The 20,549-nt window shown below is 38.6% G+C and overlaps 2 protein-coding genes across 5 annotated transcripts; both read left to right on the forward strand.

Annotated features, from left to right (window-relative positions):
- Positions 1–1,946: 1,946 nt before the first annotated feature.
- LOC137951591 (phosphoserine phosphatase, chloroplastic) lies at positions 1,947–12,393 on the forward strand. 2 transcript variants are annotated; one of them, XM_068798353.1, is made up of 8 exons: positions 1,947–2,151; positions 3,286–3,538; positions 3,650–3,782; positions 4,078–4,185; positions 4,428–4,521; positions 5,861–6,010; positions 6,101–6,154; positions 11,637–12,393. In XM_068798353.1, the coding sequence occupies exons 2-8, from the start codon at positions 3,319–3,321 to the stop codon at positions 11,760–11,762; spliced, it is 885 nt and encodes a 294-aa protein (XP_068654454.1). In that variant the 5' UTR covers positions 1,947–2,151; positions 3,286–3,318; the 3' UTR covers positions 11,763–12,393. The 2 variants fall into 2 exon arrangements, with proteins under 2 accessions (XP_068654454.1, XP_068654455.1); XM_068798354.1 differs by lacking the exon at positions 11,637–12,393 and adding an exon at positions 10,510–11,599.
- A 1,039-nt stretch (positions 12,394–13,432) lies between these two features.
- Positions 13,433–19,492, forward strand: LOC137951419 (probable inactive purple acid phosphatase 1). 3 transcript variants are annotated; one of them, XM_068798067.1, is made up of 14 exons: positions 13,433–13,981; positions 14,799–14,861; positions 15,312–15,494; positions 15,707–15,798; positions 15,894–15,960; positions 16,049–16,171; positions 16,269–16,361; positions 16,558–16,687; positions 16,785–16,866; positions 17,183–17,315; positions 17,552–17,757; positions 17,843–17,968; positions 18,340–18,649; positions 19,038–19,492. In XM_068798067.1, the coding sequence occupies exons 2-14, from the start codon at positions 14,832–14,834 to the stop codon at positions 19,341–19,343; spliced, it is 1,881 nt and encodes a 626-aa protein (XP_068654168.1). In that variant the 5' UTR covers positions 13,433–13,981; positions 14,799–14,831; the 3' UTR covers positions 19,344–19,492. The 3 variants fall into 3 exon arrangements, with proteins under 3 accessions (XP_068654168.1, XP_068654169.1, XP_068654170.1); XM_068798068.1 differs by lacking the exon at positions 14,799–14,861 and having other exon boundaries at positions 13,434–13,981; XM_068798069.1 differs by lacking the exon at positions 14,799–14,861 and having other exon boundaries at positions 13,434–13,672.
- The last annotated feature ends 1,057 nt before the right edge of the window (positions 19,493–20,549 follow it).

Genomic DNA, 20,549 nt, shown 5'->3' on the forward strand with positions numbered 1-20,549 from the left:
ACTTATTTGGCGAATCAGCCAATTGAATCGCGCATCGGGTGTTGCTCTTCCCCCCTCACGATCCTTCGGCCAAATGTTTTCTTTTCTCTTCTCCCTCCCTCTCGTCCCTCTCCTCTCCCTCTCGACCTCCGTCGGCTCGGCCTCCCTCCCTCTCGTCCTCCGTCGCAGAGTACGGGAGGTCGAACCTCTGTCGCAAAGCCTCTTGGCCTCCCAACTTCTCTTCTCTCTCGACCTCCGTTGCAGAGCTCGACCTCGGCCTCCCGACTTCTCCTCTCTCTCAACCTCCCTCTCTTCTCACTCGACGTACCGTCGGAGCGCCGCCTCCGTCACCAGTTGGCCCGCCGTTGAGGAAGACGACGCCCGCCATGAGGAAGAGGATGGTTTAATTTTTCCTTACATCACTTCATTCTCTCACTTATTTTGCGAATCAGCCAATTGAATCGCGCATCGGGCGTTGCTCTTCCCCCCCCACGATCCTTCACCCAAATGTTTTCTTTTCTCTTCTCCCTCCCTCTCGTCCCTCCTCTCCCTCTCGACCTTCATCGGCTCGGCCTCCCTCCCTCTCGTTCTCCGTCGCAGAGTACAGGAGGTCGAGCCTCTGTCACAAAGCCTCTCGGCCTCCCAACTTCTCTTCTCTTTCAACCTCCGTCGCAGAGCTCGACCTCAGCCTCCCGACTTCTCCTCTCTCTCAACCTCCCTCTCTTCTCACTCTCGACGTACCGTCGGAGCGCCGCCTCCGTCACCATCGCCCGTTGGCCCGCCGTTGAGGAAGACAATGCGCGGCGTGAGGAAGAGGATGATTTAATTTTTCCTAAGTTAAGGAAAAATTAAACCATCATAATAAGAATAATAATTTGTATTTTTATTTATAAAATAATTATATTTATTTATTTATTTAATATATTTATTTTATAATTACTATATTAAATTAGTTATTTAATAGTCATAATTATAATATTTTTAAAATAAATATTTGATAAATTGTTTTGGTTTAATTATCCCATTGCTCTAATTAATTCAACCAATGGTTTTAAATTTCGTGACAATATATTATTAATTATTAATACATAAAAATATATATTATGTTATTGATAAATATATTTATTTATTTATTATATTTATTTTCATTACTATATTAAATTAGTGAGTTTTAATGTTAAAAAATTTCTTATGTTATTACAAAATAAATTATTTATTTATTATATACGCTTATATTATTTTTTACCTTTTTATTAATTTTTAATAATTTATTCTAGTCACACGTAATTATTGTATTAATTTATAATAAACTATAATAATTAAGTAATATAATATATTTTTCATTAATTAGGATATTAACATAATTTTAATACTACACGTTAAATCACTTATAAGTGTAATAACCATGTTTATTTTGGTTAATTATCTGTTTAGGTATATGTTCTATTTAAGTATATTATAAAAAGTTACTCATTCTCTTGTTTATATCATACTTTTCATTCGGGGGTACTAACACTAGAATCTGTTTTCCAGTGCACTTGAACTCGTCTACACTAACACCTAAGGATGAGTTGAAGTTGAATCAATTCATTTAAGTTTAATTCAATTTTTCACTTCAATTCAAGTTCATTGTGGACTAACCCCCCCCTGAGTAAAATTGTTTTTTCTAATGCAACCATTTTTGTTTTTTTTGTTTAATTTCACTTATGATCACAAGTTTTTCATATTTATAGTAAGGGATGGAATTTCACATGGTTAGAAGCCCGACTTGATCCTGACCCATAGACGAGACCGAAATATAAAACGGGGTTCAGAAGGTCAGGTTTACGTTGGATTTGTGGGGACCAGACCCGATTATCTAACCGAAGTTCTGACCGGGTCGATTTTTATAAGGTAATGGCAGTATTCTGTTGAAGCCGAGGTTGGTGAGCCTTTTCTTTGTTATCTCACACGCGTGTTCCAGGACAATCAAGCATTGATTGCAACAACGAGCGGTTGGGTTGGTGCGGATCTCTGTATTCTGAGATCGTGGCTCTTCGCTTTTTTAGGCTCTCTATCGAGGTGAGGGTTCAAATATCTCTGTCCTGGATCTTCTGCAGAAGCAAGAGTAAATAATCTGCGTACGCAGCTACAGAGATCTGAATCCGGAAGAGGAACAGGGAGACTGAAGAGGTACTTTCGTTTATGCGTTTTGTCTGGCGTGGCGTTGCTTACTGTCGTGGCATTGAGAAATTCGTTTTTTATTTGATCTAGTTTTATCTTCCCTTGTGTTGATTCGTGCTGTTGCAGAATGCTATGTTTGTGTTGTTTCGTGCATTGATGTTTGTTCAAGTCATCAATCCTTTACATGAAACGCTTTAGTTCGAAAGGGACAATGCAAAAACTTTTCTCACTTATATGAATCTGACCGTCTTTACTTTGCTTGCAGATGGATGTCTAAAAGCAGTTAGGCTAGCTTTATGCATTCTCATGTAGCTCTTTTTGTGTTTTTAGAGTTTTAGTGCCAAGCATTGGGTGCTCTGTAACTGCCCTGTATCCCTTGACCAACTAATTCTAGAAGTAACGGTTGAAAGTGAAATAATGAAAGATCTAGTGAACAATCTTTTACCTGAATGACCATTTGAAAGTGACATAATGAAAAGATCCAGTGAACAATCTTTTACCTGAATGACCTTATCTTCACTTTGTATAAGGTTCAGTTGGCAATTCTTTGTATCTTCAATCTCCAAGCTCACAGATGAAAAAGAAAGGAATTTGACTTCAAAAAGTTTCATTTTCTTTTTGCAATTGAAATGTTTGTTATTTCTCTTAGAGATTACTGTCACTTTTAATGATGTTAAAATAATAGTTCAGGGATATTTTGTCATTTCTTACATTAGATTTTTCTCTTCTAGTGTGGCTGTTAGATAGACAATTTCTTATTTTATCTATGGTTCAATTTTCATTCAATTTAGACATGTATTTTAGGAGATATGTAATTTTGAGTAACAAGGGTATTTTTATCCTTTTGTAAATATCACTTAAACCATGATTAAAAAGAGGAGGATGTGCTTTTCTGACTTTGTCTCCAAGGCAGCAAGGTTGTTCTTCTCTCAGGTCTCCTTTTCTCCTCTTTTCTCTTCTATTTTCTCCCCAAATCTCATATTTTTCAAATGACTCTTGTTATATTCATGTTTTTACATTGCCTTTGTTTCTTGTACTCATGCAGGGAATCCTTATTTCTAATTACTTTATTGGTGAACTACTTTTGTCAGGTAATCTGTTGAATCATTTAACTCACTGGATCTGATCTAATTTTTTTGGCAGGACTCCACCAATTCTCTCTTGTGGAATATTTTCATGGAGGGGCTGATGATAAACTTGAATTCAATTTCTGTGCGTCATAATTCCGACCACTGTTCACTTCCTCCAACCTCTACTTCATCCTTATCTAAAGGTCTTTACAAACTCCCATTCCGGACGATGAGGAAATTCAAAGCTTCCAAATTAGTTGTCACATCAGCTCAAGCCCCACATGCTGCTACTCCTGCCCATGTTGATAACTCTGTACCCAACAGAGGTTTCTATTTACCTGTATTTTTATTCAAGAACTCGTGTTGTTATTTGGTTAATGTTCTTTCTGTATTAAGACCTGTATTTCGTAATACCTATTCTGATATTGTTTGTGCAGAGGTACTAGAGAAATGGAGAAATGCTGATGCAGTTTGTTTTGACGTTGATAGCACTGTGTGCTTAGATGAAGGTATTGATGAACTCGCAGAGTTTTGTGGAGCGGGTAAAGCCGTTGCAGAGTGGACTGCCAGGTTACAACCGACTCTGGTTATCTTGGGTCTAACTTCTTGCTTCAATTGCATGGCTCAGAGTTGTCTGCATGTGTCTTGTTAAAACTTCAGATTTTTGTGAGGAACAACCTCCAATTTTTTTTTTTTTTATTCTTTGATTAGGTAACACCAAACCAAAGGTAGATTGCGTAGCAACTAATCCAAGACAAGCAGTTTATCCTTTTTCGTCCTTACTGCCTCCCTTTTCTTGTACATACACAACTTAGCTTATTCAAAAATGCTTATTGTACTTTTCCCTTTCTTCTGCATGTGGCAGGGCAATGGGTGGATCTGTTCCTTTTGAAGATGCTTTGGCTGCAAGACTCTCTCTATTTAAACCATCAATATCCCAATTGCAAGATTTTCTTGAGAGGAGACCCCCCAAGTTTGTGGTTCTGTCACTCAGAGATCAATTAGTGCCTTTGAGTTTTTAATCTATTGTATTTATATGCTTAGAGCTTGTATGATTGCATAATTTATGAATTTCATCAAATGACATACGTCATTAGCTACTTCTTTTCTTATCTAACAGTTCAAATATATTTGTATATGTAGGTTCTTGAAAAATGTCTGCACATTTTTATTATGTTTGATTTTTCTCAAGGCTGTTGCTCTTTCATCATGTAGGATTTCTCCAGGCATAGATCAGTTGATCAGGAAGCTTCAATCGAAGAATATTAATGTATACTTGGTTTCTGGAGGCTTTAGGCAAATGATCAAAGTATGTTGCTGAGTTCTCAGGGATGTTCGTCTTTTTCTCTGTTTCACTATTTCGAAACTGGTCAAATGAAGAAAACATCTAGTTATGTTAAGTTGTGCCATGATTTCTTTTTAAATGATCATGACAAGATTTATAGGTGAAAGCAAATTGTAAGGTCCTTCTCCATCTAGTTGCTTCAGCCTGCATTTACATATCCTCATCGAAAACCTTTGCCTCCTGTTTTTTATTTTTATGGCATTGTTCAAGAATTTTCAATGTACCGAGCCTTTGTAAATTTGTTTTTCTACTGTTATTCTTCTGAGAATTGGTGGGAAGAAAAGATATCCCTTGTTTTTCCCTTCAACTCTCTCACTGATCTTCTTCATTTTTGCTTATTATGTTTTCTTCTAATGAATTAGAAGATTGACAATCAGCCACAGTCATAATCAATCATTAATCCTTGAATTTCTTTTAGCATAGCAAGCCATGCCTGGGGTGCAAGCTGTTTATATTTATTTCTGCTCTAGTCTCTTTAAGTTCCTTTCTTGTAGAACACTAAATATCATAAATAGCATCAAGATGAACTTGGCCATACATTAATATTTCATTTTCGTTGATTCTTTGGATCAAACAGGCATGATCATAAATGTATTGTCAATTTTTGTAATTCTTTCTTTTTATTGTAAATAATAGAGAGATAACCATGTGAAGAAAGTTCCCCCAGCTGGTTTTATCAAGTTAAATTTTGATGGATATGACTTGGGAGATATTGGGGGCATATTTAGATTGCATGAGGGGACTGTGACAGCTTCCAATTCTGGACCCCTTGGAACTGCCAATTCCACCACTTTGGGATCCAGGCCCTCTGTCATGATCTCGTTCTCTTTTAATTTCACTTGGAGGACAATTTTGGATCAAGGGAGACATGCATTTGGTTATTGGGTGGTGTTCGAAACCCTTTGATCCCTGCTTGCTAGCATTGGCCAGCTTTCCATGAGATTATGGATATGTCTTATTAATTGTTGTCGAAGACATATATCAAGATCCGCCAATCATTTGGCTGATTCTCTTGCTAAAAATGGTATGACCATGCAATCTCTTGTTGTCATGGGAGCCCCTACTTAAGTTTGTTCATCTTGCTAAAAAAGGGAATACAACTAAAAAGAAAATGTGAACAGTGTCACAAAAGGCTGATTGCCTTGTGGTATTTGAGAAGGCAGTAGTGCAGAAGCACCACATGACTTATCATGTTAATGTTAAAAATGCATTTGTTTTCAACTAATTTGTTTTGACATGCACATTTATGGAAACAATATTCTTTAGAAACATGATTAGCATTTTTTGTTTTGTTTTTTTGAAGCCTGTTGCGTTACAACTTGGGATATCTCCTGAAAACATTTTTGCAAATCAACTACTGTTTGGAAGTTCTGGCGAGTTCTCTGGATTTGACAAAAACGAACCTACTTCAAGGAGTGGTGGTAAAGCTACCGCAGTTCAAGATATTAGGAAGGTATCTTTGGGAGCTTGTTGGGCATTGTGGGAGCTATCAACTGTACCTCTCTACTTCTAGCTCATTGTTCTCATTTTGTTGGCTGAGCAGGCTTATGGATATAAGACACTGGTCATGATTGGTGATGGTGCAACTGATCTTGAGGTATAACTTCTTAGCCACCCCTGCTTGGAAAAGTTTGTTGTTCTCTCACAACTGAATTTGCATAAATTTGACAATCCTATTAAGAAATTGTTGCTGTTGAGCTCTGTTATGGACCAATAGCAGATTGTGTTGGGCAGGGGCATCGTGGCTGAGTCATGCACTCATTGAGTTATTTGCGTCATGGTTGAGTCAATTAATTAGTCATTAAGTTACTTTTCAAGTTGCAGGCCTTAGTGGGGCATATCTATAATTTTTGGTACTCTTGAACCTTGTTGACGTGAACCCTACTTAAAGGGTGTAAGGAATGGAAAAGACAAGTCTTGATTTTAGGTTAAACAAGGAATTTGAAGTTCTCGGCAACGAGCTCTAGGGTGTGCGTTCTCCTCAACGAACCTAAGGACGTGTGTTCTCCTCAATGATCCTAGGGTTTCAAGTTCCCCTTCGAGCTTGGTTATCTCCTCCTCTCCCTTCTTCATCCCTGCGAATCGCTGTGTGAGATCCGGGACCGTAACAACTTGGTATCAGAGCGGGAACACAATGAGCAATTCTTCGTCCCGAGAAAAATGACTTGCCATACTTCATCTATTGGAAGAAATACGCACAAAGTTTTCGGCATTGCGTAATGCAATGCGTCAATCTTCCATTGAAATGTCCGAGAGATTACTCGAAATCGCAATGCATCATGATAAGAGTTTAGAGAGGAAGGTCGCCTTTCCGGAAGAAGACGGGGCAACCTCTGCCTCGGCGAAAATTTTCGGCCATCCCGAAGTGGGTCGACCTAAATTTTCCGAGCATGGAAACCCAAAGCCGACATCCAGAGCCTTGGAATCCAAAATCGAGAAACATCAAGTTAAGGCCTTAGAGGGGAAGGTCGCCTTCCCAGAAAATGAACATTTGCTGCCCGTCGTTCGACCTCAAATCGCGGCGGAACAACCCGATTTGGGTTCGACCTCAAATCTCCCCTTTTCATGGCAACCTAAACGTCTCCTAGAACTGGAGACGGAAAAATTTCGAGCGGAGAAAGCCCATATTGTTGTTGCTTGTCGTCGGAAACAGGCCAGGCTCTCCTTCGTCATGATGAGACATAAAAATCTTCTACCCAGCAACTTCATTTTTCCACTGTTGGAACCGGAAGGCAAAAAAATCCAGAGACTTCGATTTCAAAGTGGAAATTGTGGCCTTGGCGAAAGAAGAGACTTCAGGAACAGTGAGTTCCGATCTGAAATTGCAACCATCGTGCTGCAGCCTCTCACTCTCGCTCTTGACCTCCAAGCTGGAAACCGACTTGAACGAATTTTGTCGTAAGTTTCTGAGCCGATTTTCTCCGAATTTGGTCTTGTCCGTTCTCAAGTCCCTCGATTTTGTAAGAAAAACTCTACAATGGCGTTGAGGGTGTTCAGTTGAGCTGAGAACCAGAAGGGTTACTCGCATAAGCTGAAATGTTATGTGTTGCTTGTTGATATATTGGCTTCAGCTGGTGATTTGGAAGGAGTTCAGGCTTTAGTGTTAGAAATTCGAGATGGTGATTTTTTGGGTCACATGTATTCAGCTTGCGGAGATGTAGTGTCCGCTCGGACACTGTTCGTTGAAATTCTTCGACCAGGTGTGGGTTATGGGAATTCTATTGTGGACGATTATGAAATGTGTGGTGATATTGATGTGGGCAATGCATTGGTTAACAGGTACTCTATTTGTGGTGATATCTCGGCAATGGAATCTATATTTCAATTTATTGAAGATAAACTGACAGGTGAAACAAATCAATGCCAACACCAAATTAATGAACACATTCATGAGTTTGGTGGTGAAAAGGCATATTCTGTGATAGGCAAAAATGAGGATTGGTTAAAGGTTCGTGATGTTGAAACAAGACCAGAATCTGAAGTAAATGAAGAATCACCGGAAACCTCTACAACAGAGTCTATGTCAAAGGATTTGGAAAATGTAGAGAATAAAGTGGAATCGCAGGGTGCATCTATAGATCATGAGAATCCTGTAAATGCCTAAGTGAATACTGTTGATAAGATCTTGGAACACAATTGGAAGGAGAAAGAAGCATTCCATTTGCTCCTGGGACGCAAGGTCATTGCAGTCAGATTGAAGATACTTCAGAGGATCATCTCTTGAAGCACAACTCACTTGAAAAGGTTGAGAACATTACAGAGACCTTTCTAAAAGAAGAAAGTATGATGAACACTATGACATGGCTCATATGCAATGGTCACCAAGAGAACTTAAAAGTTGAAATAGTGGACACTATTCCAGGTGAAAACAAAAAGGAGTCAAAAGGGTGTGGACACTATTTCCGGTGAGCTTCAATACAAGGATGCTGAAGACAGTACGCAGCTGGCAGATTGTGATATTAAGGAGTCTTCCGTGGTCACCCCACAAACTGTATTTGCAGAAGTTATGGCCAATGCTTGCAATGAATCGATTGTTGTGACTTCTCACACTAATGGAAGTGCCCGGTAATTCCTGTAATGTGCTTCCAAGCCATAACCAAGAGCTTTCAATAAATGGCATTGACAGAATTGAGGTGTCACAGGAAAATGAATCATCAATCCAAGTAGAAGGACCTTCAAATGTCGAGCCTGCTGCATTGGACACACAACTGGAATTATCTTCTGTACCATCTGCTGTCAAAATACAGAATCTGGGTGCTGCCAATGGAATATTAGATGCTGTCACCCAGGATAATGAGGCAATGTTGATGGAGGTATCAGCCAATTATGTGAGTGTTATACAACAGGTCGAGCCTTTGGAAGCTTCAGATGAGATTCTTCCAATTAATGTTGGTTGTTTAGGTGCTTGCACTTATTGCAAGACACAGCATGCTCGTGGCCATCTAGGGAGGTACACAGTGGACGGTCTTGTGGAACGTGGGAAAACTATCATACAGGAAGGTGTTAAAGAGATATAGATAAGCAGTGAGGACATTGGTGCCTATGGCAGTGACATTGGAGTTCATCTTCCCGTTTTGTTAAATGCACTTGTTGCAGAGCTTCCTCAAGATCGAAGTACCATGCTTCGCAGTGGAATGACTAATCCTCCTTTTCTTCTTGTGCACTGGAAAGAGATTACTGGTGTTTTACTACATCCATGTGTCTATTCATTGCTGCATGTGCCTGGGCAGTCAGGGAGTGATTCGGTTCTGAGTGCAATGAACAAGGAGTACACTGTAAGCAAGCGCAGAACTGTGGTAGACACACTATATCAACCTGTACCTGGGATGCAGGTTGCAACTGATATAATTTGTGGTTTTTCTGGTGAAGTAGTTGTGGCAGATCACACACAGGATGTTAATGTTGTGCATGCTCCTAAAAGCTGTGTTGAATGGGCTCCACAAATATATTTTGTTAAGGCGACAGTCATGAATTTAGAAGCAGAAGTTCAAAGGTTCCAGAGAGAAGTATCCCCTGAATGGGCTCCACAAATATATTTTGTTAAGGCGACAGTCATGATTTTAGAAGCAGAAGTTCAAAGGTTCCAGAGAGAAGTATCCCTTGAATGGGCTTATAGTGGTGAACGAACTAAGGTTCTTATAACTGGAGACTCTCTATGCAGTCCTTCAGAGTGTTCATGGGCTTGTATGTTTGGGGATGTTGAAGTTTTTGCAGAAGTAATTCACAAAGGGGTAGCGCTATACCTTTCTCCTCACCATTCTTCTGGCAGGGTAAGTTTCTGTGTAACATCTGGAAATAGGGAAGCCTGTAGTAGAGTACGAGAGTGAGTTTCGACCTGAGCCTCAATCCTCATCTTTGGGGTCCACCTTCCAACAAAGAGAAGTAAATAAGACTAAAGAAGAATTAACTCTCCTACTTAGATTGGTGGCAGTCCTATATCAGGAATTTGATAGTGTAACTGTTCAGAAGGAAGATTCTTCTGAATCAGGAACTGAACTTTTTACAAAGTGGAGAGTTCCTGCTGATCCATGGGGCCATATCATAGAGACACTTTACTGTTGGCCATGCAACCTCAATCCAGACATTGGAATGGACGGTGGAAGCACTACTAAGGGATAAGTTGCAGAGCTGGGCTTATCAAAAGTCCAAGACTGTGATGGGGTAACAGATAGTTCCTTATCCAAGCAAGAGCAAGGCATGATACACATGATAGTTGCATTGGGTTATGAGTGGGCCTTAAGTCCAATTTAAGTTCTGGAGTTGGTACAATCTTCTGTGACATCAATGGCTGGACTGCCCTGCCTTGCCTTGGGCTGCGAGATTTGGAAGGGAGAAGGTGGTAGCTGCACTTGTAGCTACTGGCGCCTTTGCTGGGGCAGTGACAGATCCCACTTCACAACAATTGTCAGCGAGAGATGCTGACCGTGTTAAAAAAAAAAAATTGCTTTTCAGGTGGAACATACTGCCAGCAGGGAGACCCAGAGGAGGGTTTCGGATCCAACAAACTCTCCTTCGGTGGTGCTACATTGGCGCGCTTACACCGATCGTGTCGTCTAGTGGGCTGACACAGATGCCGCATCTGCAACATGGGAAGATGTGGAGACATTCCGCCAAGCTTACCCTGCCTTCGAGCTTGAGAACAAACTCTTTCTCTAGGGGGAGAGTGATGTTATGGACCAATAGTAGATCGAGTCGGGCAGGGGCGTCATGGCTGAGTCATGCACTCATTGAGTTATTTGCGTCATGGTTGAGTCAATTAATTACTCATTAAGCTGTTTAGTCATTAATTTAATTTACTTTTCAAGTTGCATGCCTTAGAGGGGCATATCTATAATTTCTGGTACTCTTGCACCTTGTTGACGTGAACCCTACTTAAGGGGTGTAAGGAATGGAAAAGACAAGTCTTGATTTTAGGTTTAACAAGGGATTTGGAGTTCTCGGCAACAAGCTCTAGGGTGTGCGTTCTCCTCAACGAACCTAAGGATGTGTGTTCTCCGTAATGAACCTAGGGTTTCAAGTTCCCCTTCGAGCTTGGTTATCTCCTCCTCTTCCTCCTCCTCACCTGCGAATCGCTGTGTGAGATCCGGGACCATAACAAGCTCTGAACCAAAAACTCTTTAAGAAACATCTAAGCCATTTAGGTTGAGTAAGGCTGTCATTCATGACAGGTTTTTCCCCGACCGCCAATCAGTTGTTGATCTTGCCTGGTTGAGAAGTTCCTCCCCCAGGTTCTCTATAGTGCAGACTGACCCATATCCATCCAAAACAGTCTCCTTAGGACCAAATATCAGCTCAGATGAATTGCATATTTTATGTTTACAGCTCCATGTGAAAGTAGTCTCAAGTTAATGTCCTACTGCTCTCTTAACTGAAGCTTGGTTTAAAGTCTTCCTGTTCTATTTCCTGGGTTCAATACAAACCATGTCAAGTTGCTTCCTTGTAAATTCCATGTTATTTACTGAGATTGGTGAATCAAAATTCTTAGAAAATCCACTGAAAATTCGTCAAACCCTGAGGTGTGTAAGATGCTTAATTGAATTTTTCTTGTGTTGATGATTTTCATTTGTTATCTATTTTAGGCGCGCAAACCGGGAGGGGCTGACTTGTTTATTTGCTATGCCGGTGTTCAACTCCGGGAAGCTGTTGCCGCAAAGGCGGATTGGTTGGTTTTCAATTTCCAGGAATTGATAAATTCATTGGAGTAGCCTCTCTTGAGGCTGCAGTTTTTTTAACTTCCACTGAAATCTCATTTTTCGTTCTTGCATTAGAATCATCTCTTCAGGAACTTACGTAATATTTGAGATGAATTTGGTATGGTATGAAGCGGCCTCACAATTCAAAGAGTCTTCTTCTTCCAAACTTCTTTAGGCGTTAAGCCTTTTGATATGATACAGATTCTTCATTGATTGCATATTTTTAACTTAATAACCTTTCTTCTGAGACCCATTTTGGTCTGTAAAGTGTTTTTGGCTGTGGATGTTTGAATGAGTATTTAATACTTTTTAGGAATCTCATAAGGGAAGGCAAGTCTTAAAATACCTACTCTCAGGTGGGTGCCGAAAGTGGCTTGAGGTTAGACCTGAGGTGACTCGAAATAGTGGCCTACTTTGAAATGGGTATTGAGGTGGCTCAAAGTGACACAGAGATGATTGTGTGAATAGATATAGACAGGTGGGTGTTGAGGCAATTTGAGGCTAAGGTCTAGGCTACTTAAATTGAGTTCACCTTCTCCGTTTTGTATGTACAATGGAAACTTGGGGTTTTGTACAAAATAGAAAAAACTTGATACTTCTCAACGAGATCAATTGTCTTCATGATGATCCTGGTGTATGCAAAGTTGCTAGAACGTGAATTCTTGATGAAACTTTGATAGGCTTCATGGTAAGACTTGTTCTTCACACAACACTTGTTACAATGCCAATCGACATCAATCAGTCTTCAAAACTAAATCTTTTCAAACGTTTAAGATATGAGCAAAAACAATACTGGATTGATTTATATAGTGCGAGAAACTTCCCTCTTCCTATAAAGTAAAACTTTAAAAGATAAAATATGGATTCTTGGTCCTAGTCCCATATCCAACTATTGAACCTTCACATATGATAAAATAAGTAGAATTGACCAAAAAAGATTAATTGCCCTCACTCCCATCCACATGAATTAGTAAAAAAAAATCATATTTGATTTCAAATAGAAAAAGGAATATGGACTTGATTCCATATGTACCCATTTTCAATTTTACTATCAAATTTAAATTGAATGAATTGAATTGAAGTTCCCCTTTTGATTGGAGGGGGGTGAAATGGAACTTTTGTGTACATTTAGTGACTTGTTACACCTACTATGAGAGGGAGGTGACAAGAAGCCTCCAAGGGAAGGAGACCATGAAAAGGTTAGGGGGAGGAAAGCCATTTGAGAGTGTTAGGCTTACTTTCCTTTGTTGGGATCGATAAAGGAAGGACATCATCTGTGTTACCTTTCCATGATTTTTCGATTTGGAATTGCGAATTAACTTGAGACCCTAACTTGTTATACCTAATATGAGAGGGAGGTGACAAGAAACCTCCAAGGGAAGGAGACCATTAAAAGGTTAGGAAGAGGAAAGCCATTTGAGGGTGTTAGGCCTAATTTCCTTTGTCAATCGATATAGGAAGGGCATCCTTTGTGTTACCTTTCCATGATTTTTCGATTTGGAATTGCCAATTAACTTGAGATCCTAACTTGTGATAGTAATTTTTTTAATTGACCTAACCAATTCACAAATTGACTATTTGAATAAAAAAAACCTGCCTTGTGTGTCATGAAACGACAAAGATAACCTATGAGAGGGAGAGAGGGGCACCCTGATTTCTATTGAGAGGGTGACCTCAAACAACAAGAAATTGTTTGTTTGTTTACTATATTCACTAAGGATCGTAGTCGCGTGCCCTGTCTGCCTCCGACTGGTCAAGTACGTTCCTCCATGTATGGAAAAGGCTTGCTTTATGCCTTTTTCTACTGTTTCTGGAAAGCCGCCGAACTCCAGATGGGAGTGTTTGAATCAAAAGCAAAGGTTGTGAAGAGGGACGCCAGTGGTGAAGCTTAGCTCCACTCCACAGTCTACCGCTCGATACAAGTAGTGAATTTCCCTGACTTTCGTGTTCGATCCAGATGGATGTGTAATTTATTTGTTTATTATGGTTCAGTTTTTTCCCTTCTCGCGTCAGAGTCAATCGGATAATTCTCTGGTAGATGCCTTTTCGGAAGCGTTTTAAAAGAAAAGATTTCTCCATGAAAGGAATTCCTTTCAGCGCGTGGGCTTCAGCTTATCCCTGAAACTGCCTTCCCCTATAAAGGGTGAAGAAGGATTTGCTTAACATATTCATCGAACTGTAACTGGGTTCTGCACGAAGACTCAAGCACATTCATCCTGGCATCCCCGAAGGTCGGTCTCCATCTTTGTGGAGGATTATTGTATTCTTTTTAGTATGTCTTCTCTTTATTCCAGTTTAGGGTTACAGGGGTCTCTGTGAATTCTTCAGTGCTTACAAGAATGTTCTGACAGTTTCTGGTACTTCGAGGATTCTCTTCTTTGGTTACCCAACTTATACTGTTTCAAGCTGTATAGGGTCGATCAATCATCCAGTATTCAAGAATTTTAACTTTTCTCTCCCGCTCAAGCATGGTTCAGAGTCTGAACTTCTTTATCGTTATCCCAGAGGAACAACATCACTTTTATTAAGTCATTGAAGTTTGAGTTTCCTGAGCTGAGCTTAGAGAAGTCCCGAGTTTTTCCAGGGTGCTGGTTTTTTTTCCAATTGGCAGCTTCTTTCGGTCTATTCAACAAGCAAGTTTAACTATAATTGCTGAACTAGAGGATTCCTGTTCAAAACGAGGAGAGGACTAGTAGATACGAGTGCACCCTTTTATCAAAAAGTAAACCTTTTAAAAGTTTGAACACTTCCTTTATAGGTTAAAGGTCCGACAAAGCTAGGATTGCTCAAAGTAGAAACGGCCTGGACGTTTTTCTTTATAAGGTTAAAGGTCCGATAAAGCTAGGATTGGTGACAGTAGAAACGGCTTTTAAATAATCATTAAGTTACCGTACCCTGTTATCAGCTGATGATGGATGTTTAGTTTGATATCTGTTCAGCATTTAGTCTTCTCGATTTAATTTTCTACTGGACTGCTTTTTGTTTTTATTTTATCCAGTTTTTTTCTCCTTATCGCCCACCTGTTCTTTTCTTATTTGATGAGTGCAGTTAGCTGTTAGAGCATGTTCGATTCTTAGATATATGTGCGAGATTTCAGTTCAAGTAATCTGGGTGAGTTATTTGATTTTATCTGCGAGGTTTCTATGTGAATCTTAGTTTTCTGAACTGGGAACTTGAAAGGAGTATTTTGAATATGGAGTATATCTACTATTTTTTGAATTTCTCCATTCTCGCACCTGCTTAAAGCTTATTATCTGGAAGCGGGTAAGTTTTCATGTTTCTTTTTCGACTACCTGTTTCTCCTGTTTCCGACCTTTATATAGTCAGGGAAGCATATCACCGTAGTTTTTTCGTGCTTCTTGGTTCGATCATCTTGTTGTTAAAGGTCGTGCTCCGGAATGTCTCTTCCACTACTTTCTGTTGACTTTTATTGATTTTCGGGTTCTATGTTGTTTTCTTTACTAAATTTCTTAGCTGATATTGTTCAGAATCAGTTTCTTTTGATTTGGAGCTTTTTGCTTATTCTAATGGTTTCATCACCGATCCATTATGTTATTGCAGGTCTTCGACAAAATGAAATTTTATTGGCTGAATTTATTCGTAATTTTTCTGGGAGTTCTTAGATTTGGTGAGGCAAGGTCACTTGGAGATCAGCCCCTTGCAAATATTGCTATTCATAAGGCTTCATACGCTATTCATGATGCGGCCTTTGTCAGAGCCTCCCCTTCTGCTATGGGGGTCAAGGTAATGATCTTTTTATTTATTTTCTCAATGTCTTTTATTCTTTTTCATAGTTATACTTTCTCTTCTCTGTGTATCATGTTTTTTTCTCTGTTCATATATTTCTGAAAGTTTCCTGTCATGACATCTTAAGATTTCATTAGTACAAACTAATAACATGAGATAGATTCAGTCCATGGGTGCGAAATTCTTTAACTAACACACACTGGTGTCAGGGGGAAAACTCGGAGTGGGTGACTGTAACATTTGGTTGGCCTAACCCATCAGATGATGACTGGATAGGGGTTTTCTCTCCAGGAAATTTCAAGTAAGGATAAATATTTCTTGTTTCAAAGGTGGATTCTCTGATGAACTAAATCGAAATTAATAATGTTTCTTGATCTGAAATTCGGAAATGTTCAGTGCGTCAACTTGTGAACCTGAGAACAAAAGGGGGCGTAGTCCATATTTGTGTACTGCACCAATTAAGGTTTGTAATGGGTTTCATTCCTTATATTATTCTATGGGTAGATAAAGAGACCACTGCATTTAAGTAGTGAAATATGATTCTTTTGCAGTACCAGTTTGCAAACTTCTCCAGTCCAGATTACAGGAGCACAGGGAGAGGAGTCTTGAAACTTCAACTGATCAACCAAAGATCTGATTTTGCATTTGCATTATTTTCTGGTGGGCTGTCAAACGTATGTCCATAAACAAGTGTTGAGCTACTCCATCAATATCTGCTTTTTATGTTTCATTCTCTAAGCCCTAACTTGATTTGTGTTACTGCTCTTACAGCCTGAACTCGTTGCTGTGTCAAATAGAATAACTTTTGCTAATCCCAAGGCTCCTCTCTACCCACGACTGGCGCAAGGGAAGTCTTGGAATGAGGTAATTATTCTCTCTTTGTTTTTGTTAATTATAGACATCTTTGGGTCATTAAAATCTTGAACTAGATTATAAGATTTTCAATGCTACAAACTTTGTGAAATATGTGTACTGTCGTAGGTGGTTTAATTTCAAGTCTGTAAGTAATTAAACAATGAGTATGAAGTTAATAAGAACTGACTCTGTATATGATACCCAGATGACAGTAACTTGGACTAGTGGATACAGTATGAATGAAGCAGAACCTTTAGTTGAATGGGGTAGAGAAGGAGAAGATCAAGTTCGTTCCCCAGCTGGGACCCTGACATTCAGTCGTAACAGCATGTGTGGTATGATTTTTTCTTTCTTTGAATTTATATATTACAAATTGGTTTGAAACAACTTGAATTTATATTTTAGTAACTCCTTTTTTTTCTAATTGTACAGGTGCACCAGCAAGGACAGTTGGCTGGCGTGATCCAGGATTCATACATACAAGCTTTCTGAAAGATTTGTGGCCAAATGTTGTGTATGTTCCAATGTTGTCAAAACCGGAATCACACCCTTTTCCTGTCTTATGTTGGCAAAAACTGAATTTACCTTAAAATCGGATGACCCGGCCGGTTGTTCTGATCGGACCATAAATCAGACTTACCAAATGTTTGGTCTCCACTTCGAATTCAGATTTGTGTCTTATGAGCAGGATTACATTTGAGTCTGAATCATTTCCCTTAAGGCTTCTGCTACATAATCTAAGCTTTTGGTCTTAAAGATTAATATATCTAGAAATGCCGTTTTTCACTAGTTCTTTTTGTAGATTCTTAACCCATTCTTGTTCAATCCAGGTACATTTACAAGTTGGGACATAAACTGTCTAATGGATCATATGATTGGAGCCAGACCTATAGTTTTAAGGCATCTCCTTTCCCTGGCCAGGACTCTCTTCAACGTATAATCATATTTGGTGATATGGGAAAGGTTGGTATATGGTATTTTCCTTGTTGAAAATATGAAAACACAAAATAAAGTCAAGAGAAATCCTTAGGGACATATGCCAATAGAAAGATTCAAAAGTTGTCCAGATCAATAAAAGTTCATTTAACTAGAACAGGTTAAGCCAGACCACCCAATTTTTTGCAGTTGTTATCTGATTTTTACTTGATTGATATTGGTTAATTATTTGCCAGCGTTTGCCTTATTTGTTTCTTTCTCAGGCAGAACGTGATGGTTCAAATGAGTACAACAATTATCAACCAGGCTCTCTGAATACTACCGACCAGCTTATCCGTGATGTGAATAATTACGACATAGTTTTCCATATTGGAGATATGCCTTATGCAAATGGATATATCTCTCAGTGGGACCAGTTTACTGCACAAGTGGAGCCTATTGCTTCTGTTGTTCCATATATGACAGCGAGGTTTGTCTTCCTCAACTTTGTATGAGGTCTCTGTGGAGATATCTATGACAACTATGGAAACTAATCTTGTCTTTTTTCATTTCAGTGGTAACCATGAACGTGACTGGCCAGGATCTGGTTCCTTCTATGGAAATACAGATTCTGGTGGAGAATGTGGTGTTGTAGCTGAAACGATGTATTATGTTCCTGCTGAAAATCGGGCCAAATACTGGTATTAGAAGCCCAATTATACTAAATAGTTCATGCAGTTATGCTATGAATGGATGCAGTTCTTGATCCAAAATATATTTGATACTATTTAGATCGTTTTTATATAAAATCTCTCTCTCTCTCTCTCTCTCTCTCTCTCTCTCTCTCTATATATATATATATATATATATATATATATATAGCTTTCTCTCTGTCTGCTCTTTTTTTCTCTCTGTAATACAATGTTCATGAGAGAGAAAGAGAGTGGGGTCCTGGTTTCTCATTTTTGGGTTTTACATAAGGAATTCTTGTTAGATATCGTAAAAGCAGTTTAATATTATTTTGCTTCATCTTCATCTTTATAACGGGTGCAATCTGTAATTGTATGTACAGGTACTCAACAGATTATGGAATGTTCCGCTTTTGTGTAGCTGATACTGAACATGATTGGAGGGAAGGGACCGAGCAGTATAAATTTATTGAAAAATGCTTTGCATCAGTAGACAGACGTAAACAGCCATGGCTTATCTTCCTTGCACATAGGGTTTTGGGGTACTCTTCAAATAGTTGGTATGCCCAGGAGGGGTCTTTCGAAGAACCCATGGGGAGGGAGAGTCTTCAAGGACTTTGGCAGAAGTACAAAGTTGATCTCGCATTCTATGGGCATGTCCACAACTACGAAAGAACATGTCCAATCTACCAGGTACACTTGAGATTTCTCCTGTATCATACATGGTTCTTCATGTTAATTTTGTTTCCCACAAAAATCTCCATATATGGTATTTCTCTCCTATCCAGACCCTTTCTGAAAGTTTTGGAAAAAAATCTTAAGATGAATATTTGAAAACATTCCAAAGGGCGGAAAGATGATTTTCGCATGGCTCTTTGGGAAACTTCTGTGGCCAAGAAGACAATCCCAAATTAAAGATAAGCCAATCTATCAGTTCCTATTTTTCTTTACACCAAGTTGTTATCAAAAGCATTTGATCCATTGTCAATCAATATGACTTCCTCACTCTCTTATGTCAAAGAAAAGCAGGTTATTATCATCCTGCATCTTTCTGTTAACTTCAACATGTTACTTGTTGCAGAACATCTGTACGAACAAAGAGAAATACAACTACGTCGGTCCTTTGAATGGAACAATTCATATAGTTGCCGGTGGTGGAGGCGCAGGTCTTGCAGATTTTACCACTCTCCAAACAAGATGGAGCATTTACAAGGACCATGACTTTGGGTTTGTAAAGCTCACTGCATTTGATCATTCTAGGCTGATGCTTGAATACAAAAAGAGCAGCGATGGAAAGGTGTACGATTCTTTTACTATCACTCGTGATTATAGGGACATTCTGGCCTGCACTGTGGACAGCTGCCCAAGCCAAACTCTGGCCTCTTAGATAATCCTTTTCTCAATTGCACAGAAATTCTTATTTTTAGAATTGTCTTTAGTAAAAGCTGTAGAGAGACCAGACTATAATTCAGAAAATAGTCTGTGGATTCAACAAATCTTCATATTCTAATCTATTGATCCTTGGTTTGTGCAGTATGTTACTAGAATATAAGCCAAGATAACCCTTTCAAAGATCTGTTAGAACTTTCAAATATGATTTGATTTTTTGAAGATAAAAGGGAAGTGATTCTGATGGCAAAAGATGAAGAAGAAATTGGATTCATCTAATTGAACAGTTTTAAAGTTACTCCATATATTTCTTTCTTCAAGAAATTCAAGAAATTCAAGAAAATAAGCAATGGGAGTACCAGATTCTACAACTTTTTCAAGGAAAAACATCTTTCTTTGTGAACATAAATTTGAATTCAATTAATGTAAATATTCGATTTTAATTTTCTTTTCTGATGATAGCTTCAAAACTCCTACAAATCCCAAAATTTACTTAGGGCAAGTTTTAATACATCTCTTGATTCTATTTGCATTCATGGTTAGGAGCACCATTAAATATGTCAAAATAAAATAAAATAATGATGATAGATTTTAAAAAATAAAAAATTTCTTTATATCCAAAATCTCATTTCTTATTTGAAAAGGCCACATGATTATAAAAAGATAATAATGGTGTATTTACTATGTTCAAATAAAGATCCTAAAATAAGGGAAAACTTATCAATCTAGATCCAACTTTAACATAGTATCAGAGTGGAACATTTGCCTTGGTGAACCTAGCTTGTGTCATATTTAATTTGTAACCCATTTGTGATCTTCACGTCTCTAGCCTATTATTTATGTGAGGGGAGTGTTAGTGGGAGTAATCTTGCATAGGATAATATTAGGAACAATCACATGTTTGTAAGTTGGGAAAAAAATATGTCATAACTTTACTTAGTTAATGTGAGATGGACTTGGACTTGAATCCATAAAAAACACTAACCCTAACCCTAAATCCAAAATATGGCATGCTAATATATACTCATTGTTTAGGGACTAATTTGGATCTCTATGATTGATCAATCGTTTCTCAATGACTATATTTTAGAGTCCACAAAGCTTTATGATCGATTCTACCATCAATCAATCGTTTACTAAACTTGTAAATTATGTTAATCAATCATGTCTTATAAACTTGTTTAACATCATTTTGTATGATTTG

This window comes from Aristolochia californica, unplaced genomic scaffold (assembly GCF_029961685.1).
Source record: "Aristolochia californica isolate CCGP_79_NKW_82.1479 unplaced genomic scaffold, dmAriCali1.0.hap1 SCAF_15, whole genome shotgun sequence".
NCBI classification, from domain to species: Eukaryota; Viridiplantae; Streptophyta; class Magnoliopsida; order Piperales; family Aristolochiaceae; genus Aristolochia; species Aristolochia californica.

Coding starts and splice junctions, on each gene's coding strand:
- LOC137951591 (XM_068798353.1), top strand. CDS start 3,319: ATGGAGGGGCTGATGATAAACTTGAATTCAATTTCTGTGCGTCATAAT. Junction 4,186..4,427: donor CTTGAGAGGAGACCCCCCAA/GTTTGTGGTTCT, acceptor TTCATCATGTAG/GATTTCTCCAGGCATAGATC. Junction 4,522..5,860: donor GCTTTAGGCAAATGATCAAA/GTATGTTGCTGA, acceptor GTTTTTTTGAAG/CCTGTTGCGTTACAACTTGG.
- LOC137951419 (XM_068798067.1), top strand. CDS start 14,832: ATGTGCGAGATTTCAGTTCAAGTAATCTGG. Junction 15,799..15,893: donor TTCTCTCCAGGAAATTTCAA/GTAAGGATAAAT, acceptor GGAAATGTTCAG/TGCGTCAACTTGTGAACCTG. Junction 18,650..19,037: donor GAACATGTCCAATCTACCAG/GTACACTTGAGA, acceptor TACTTGTTGCAG/AACATCTGTACGAACAAAGA.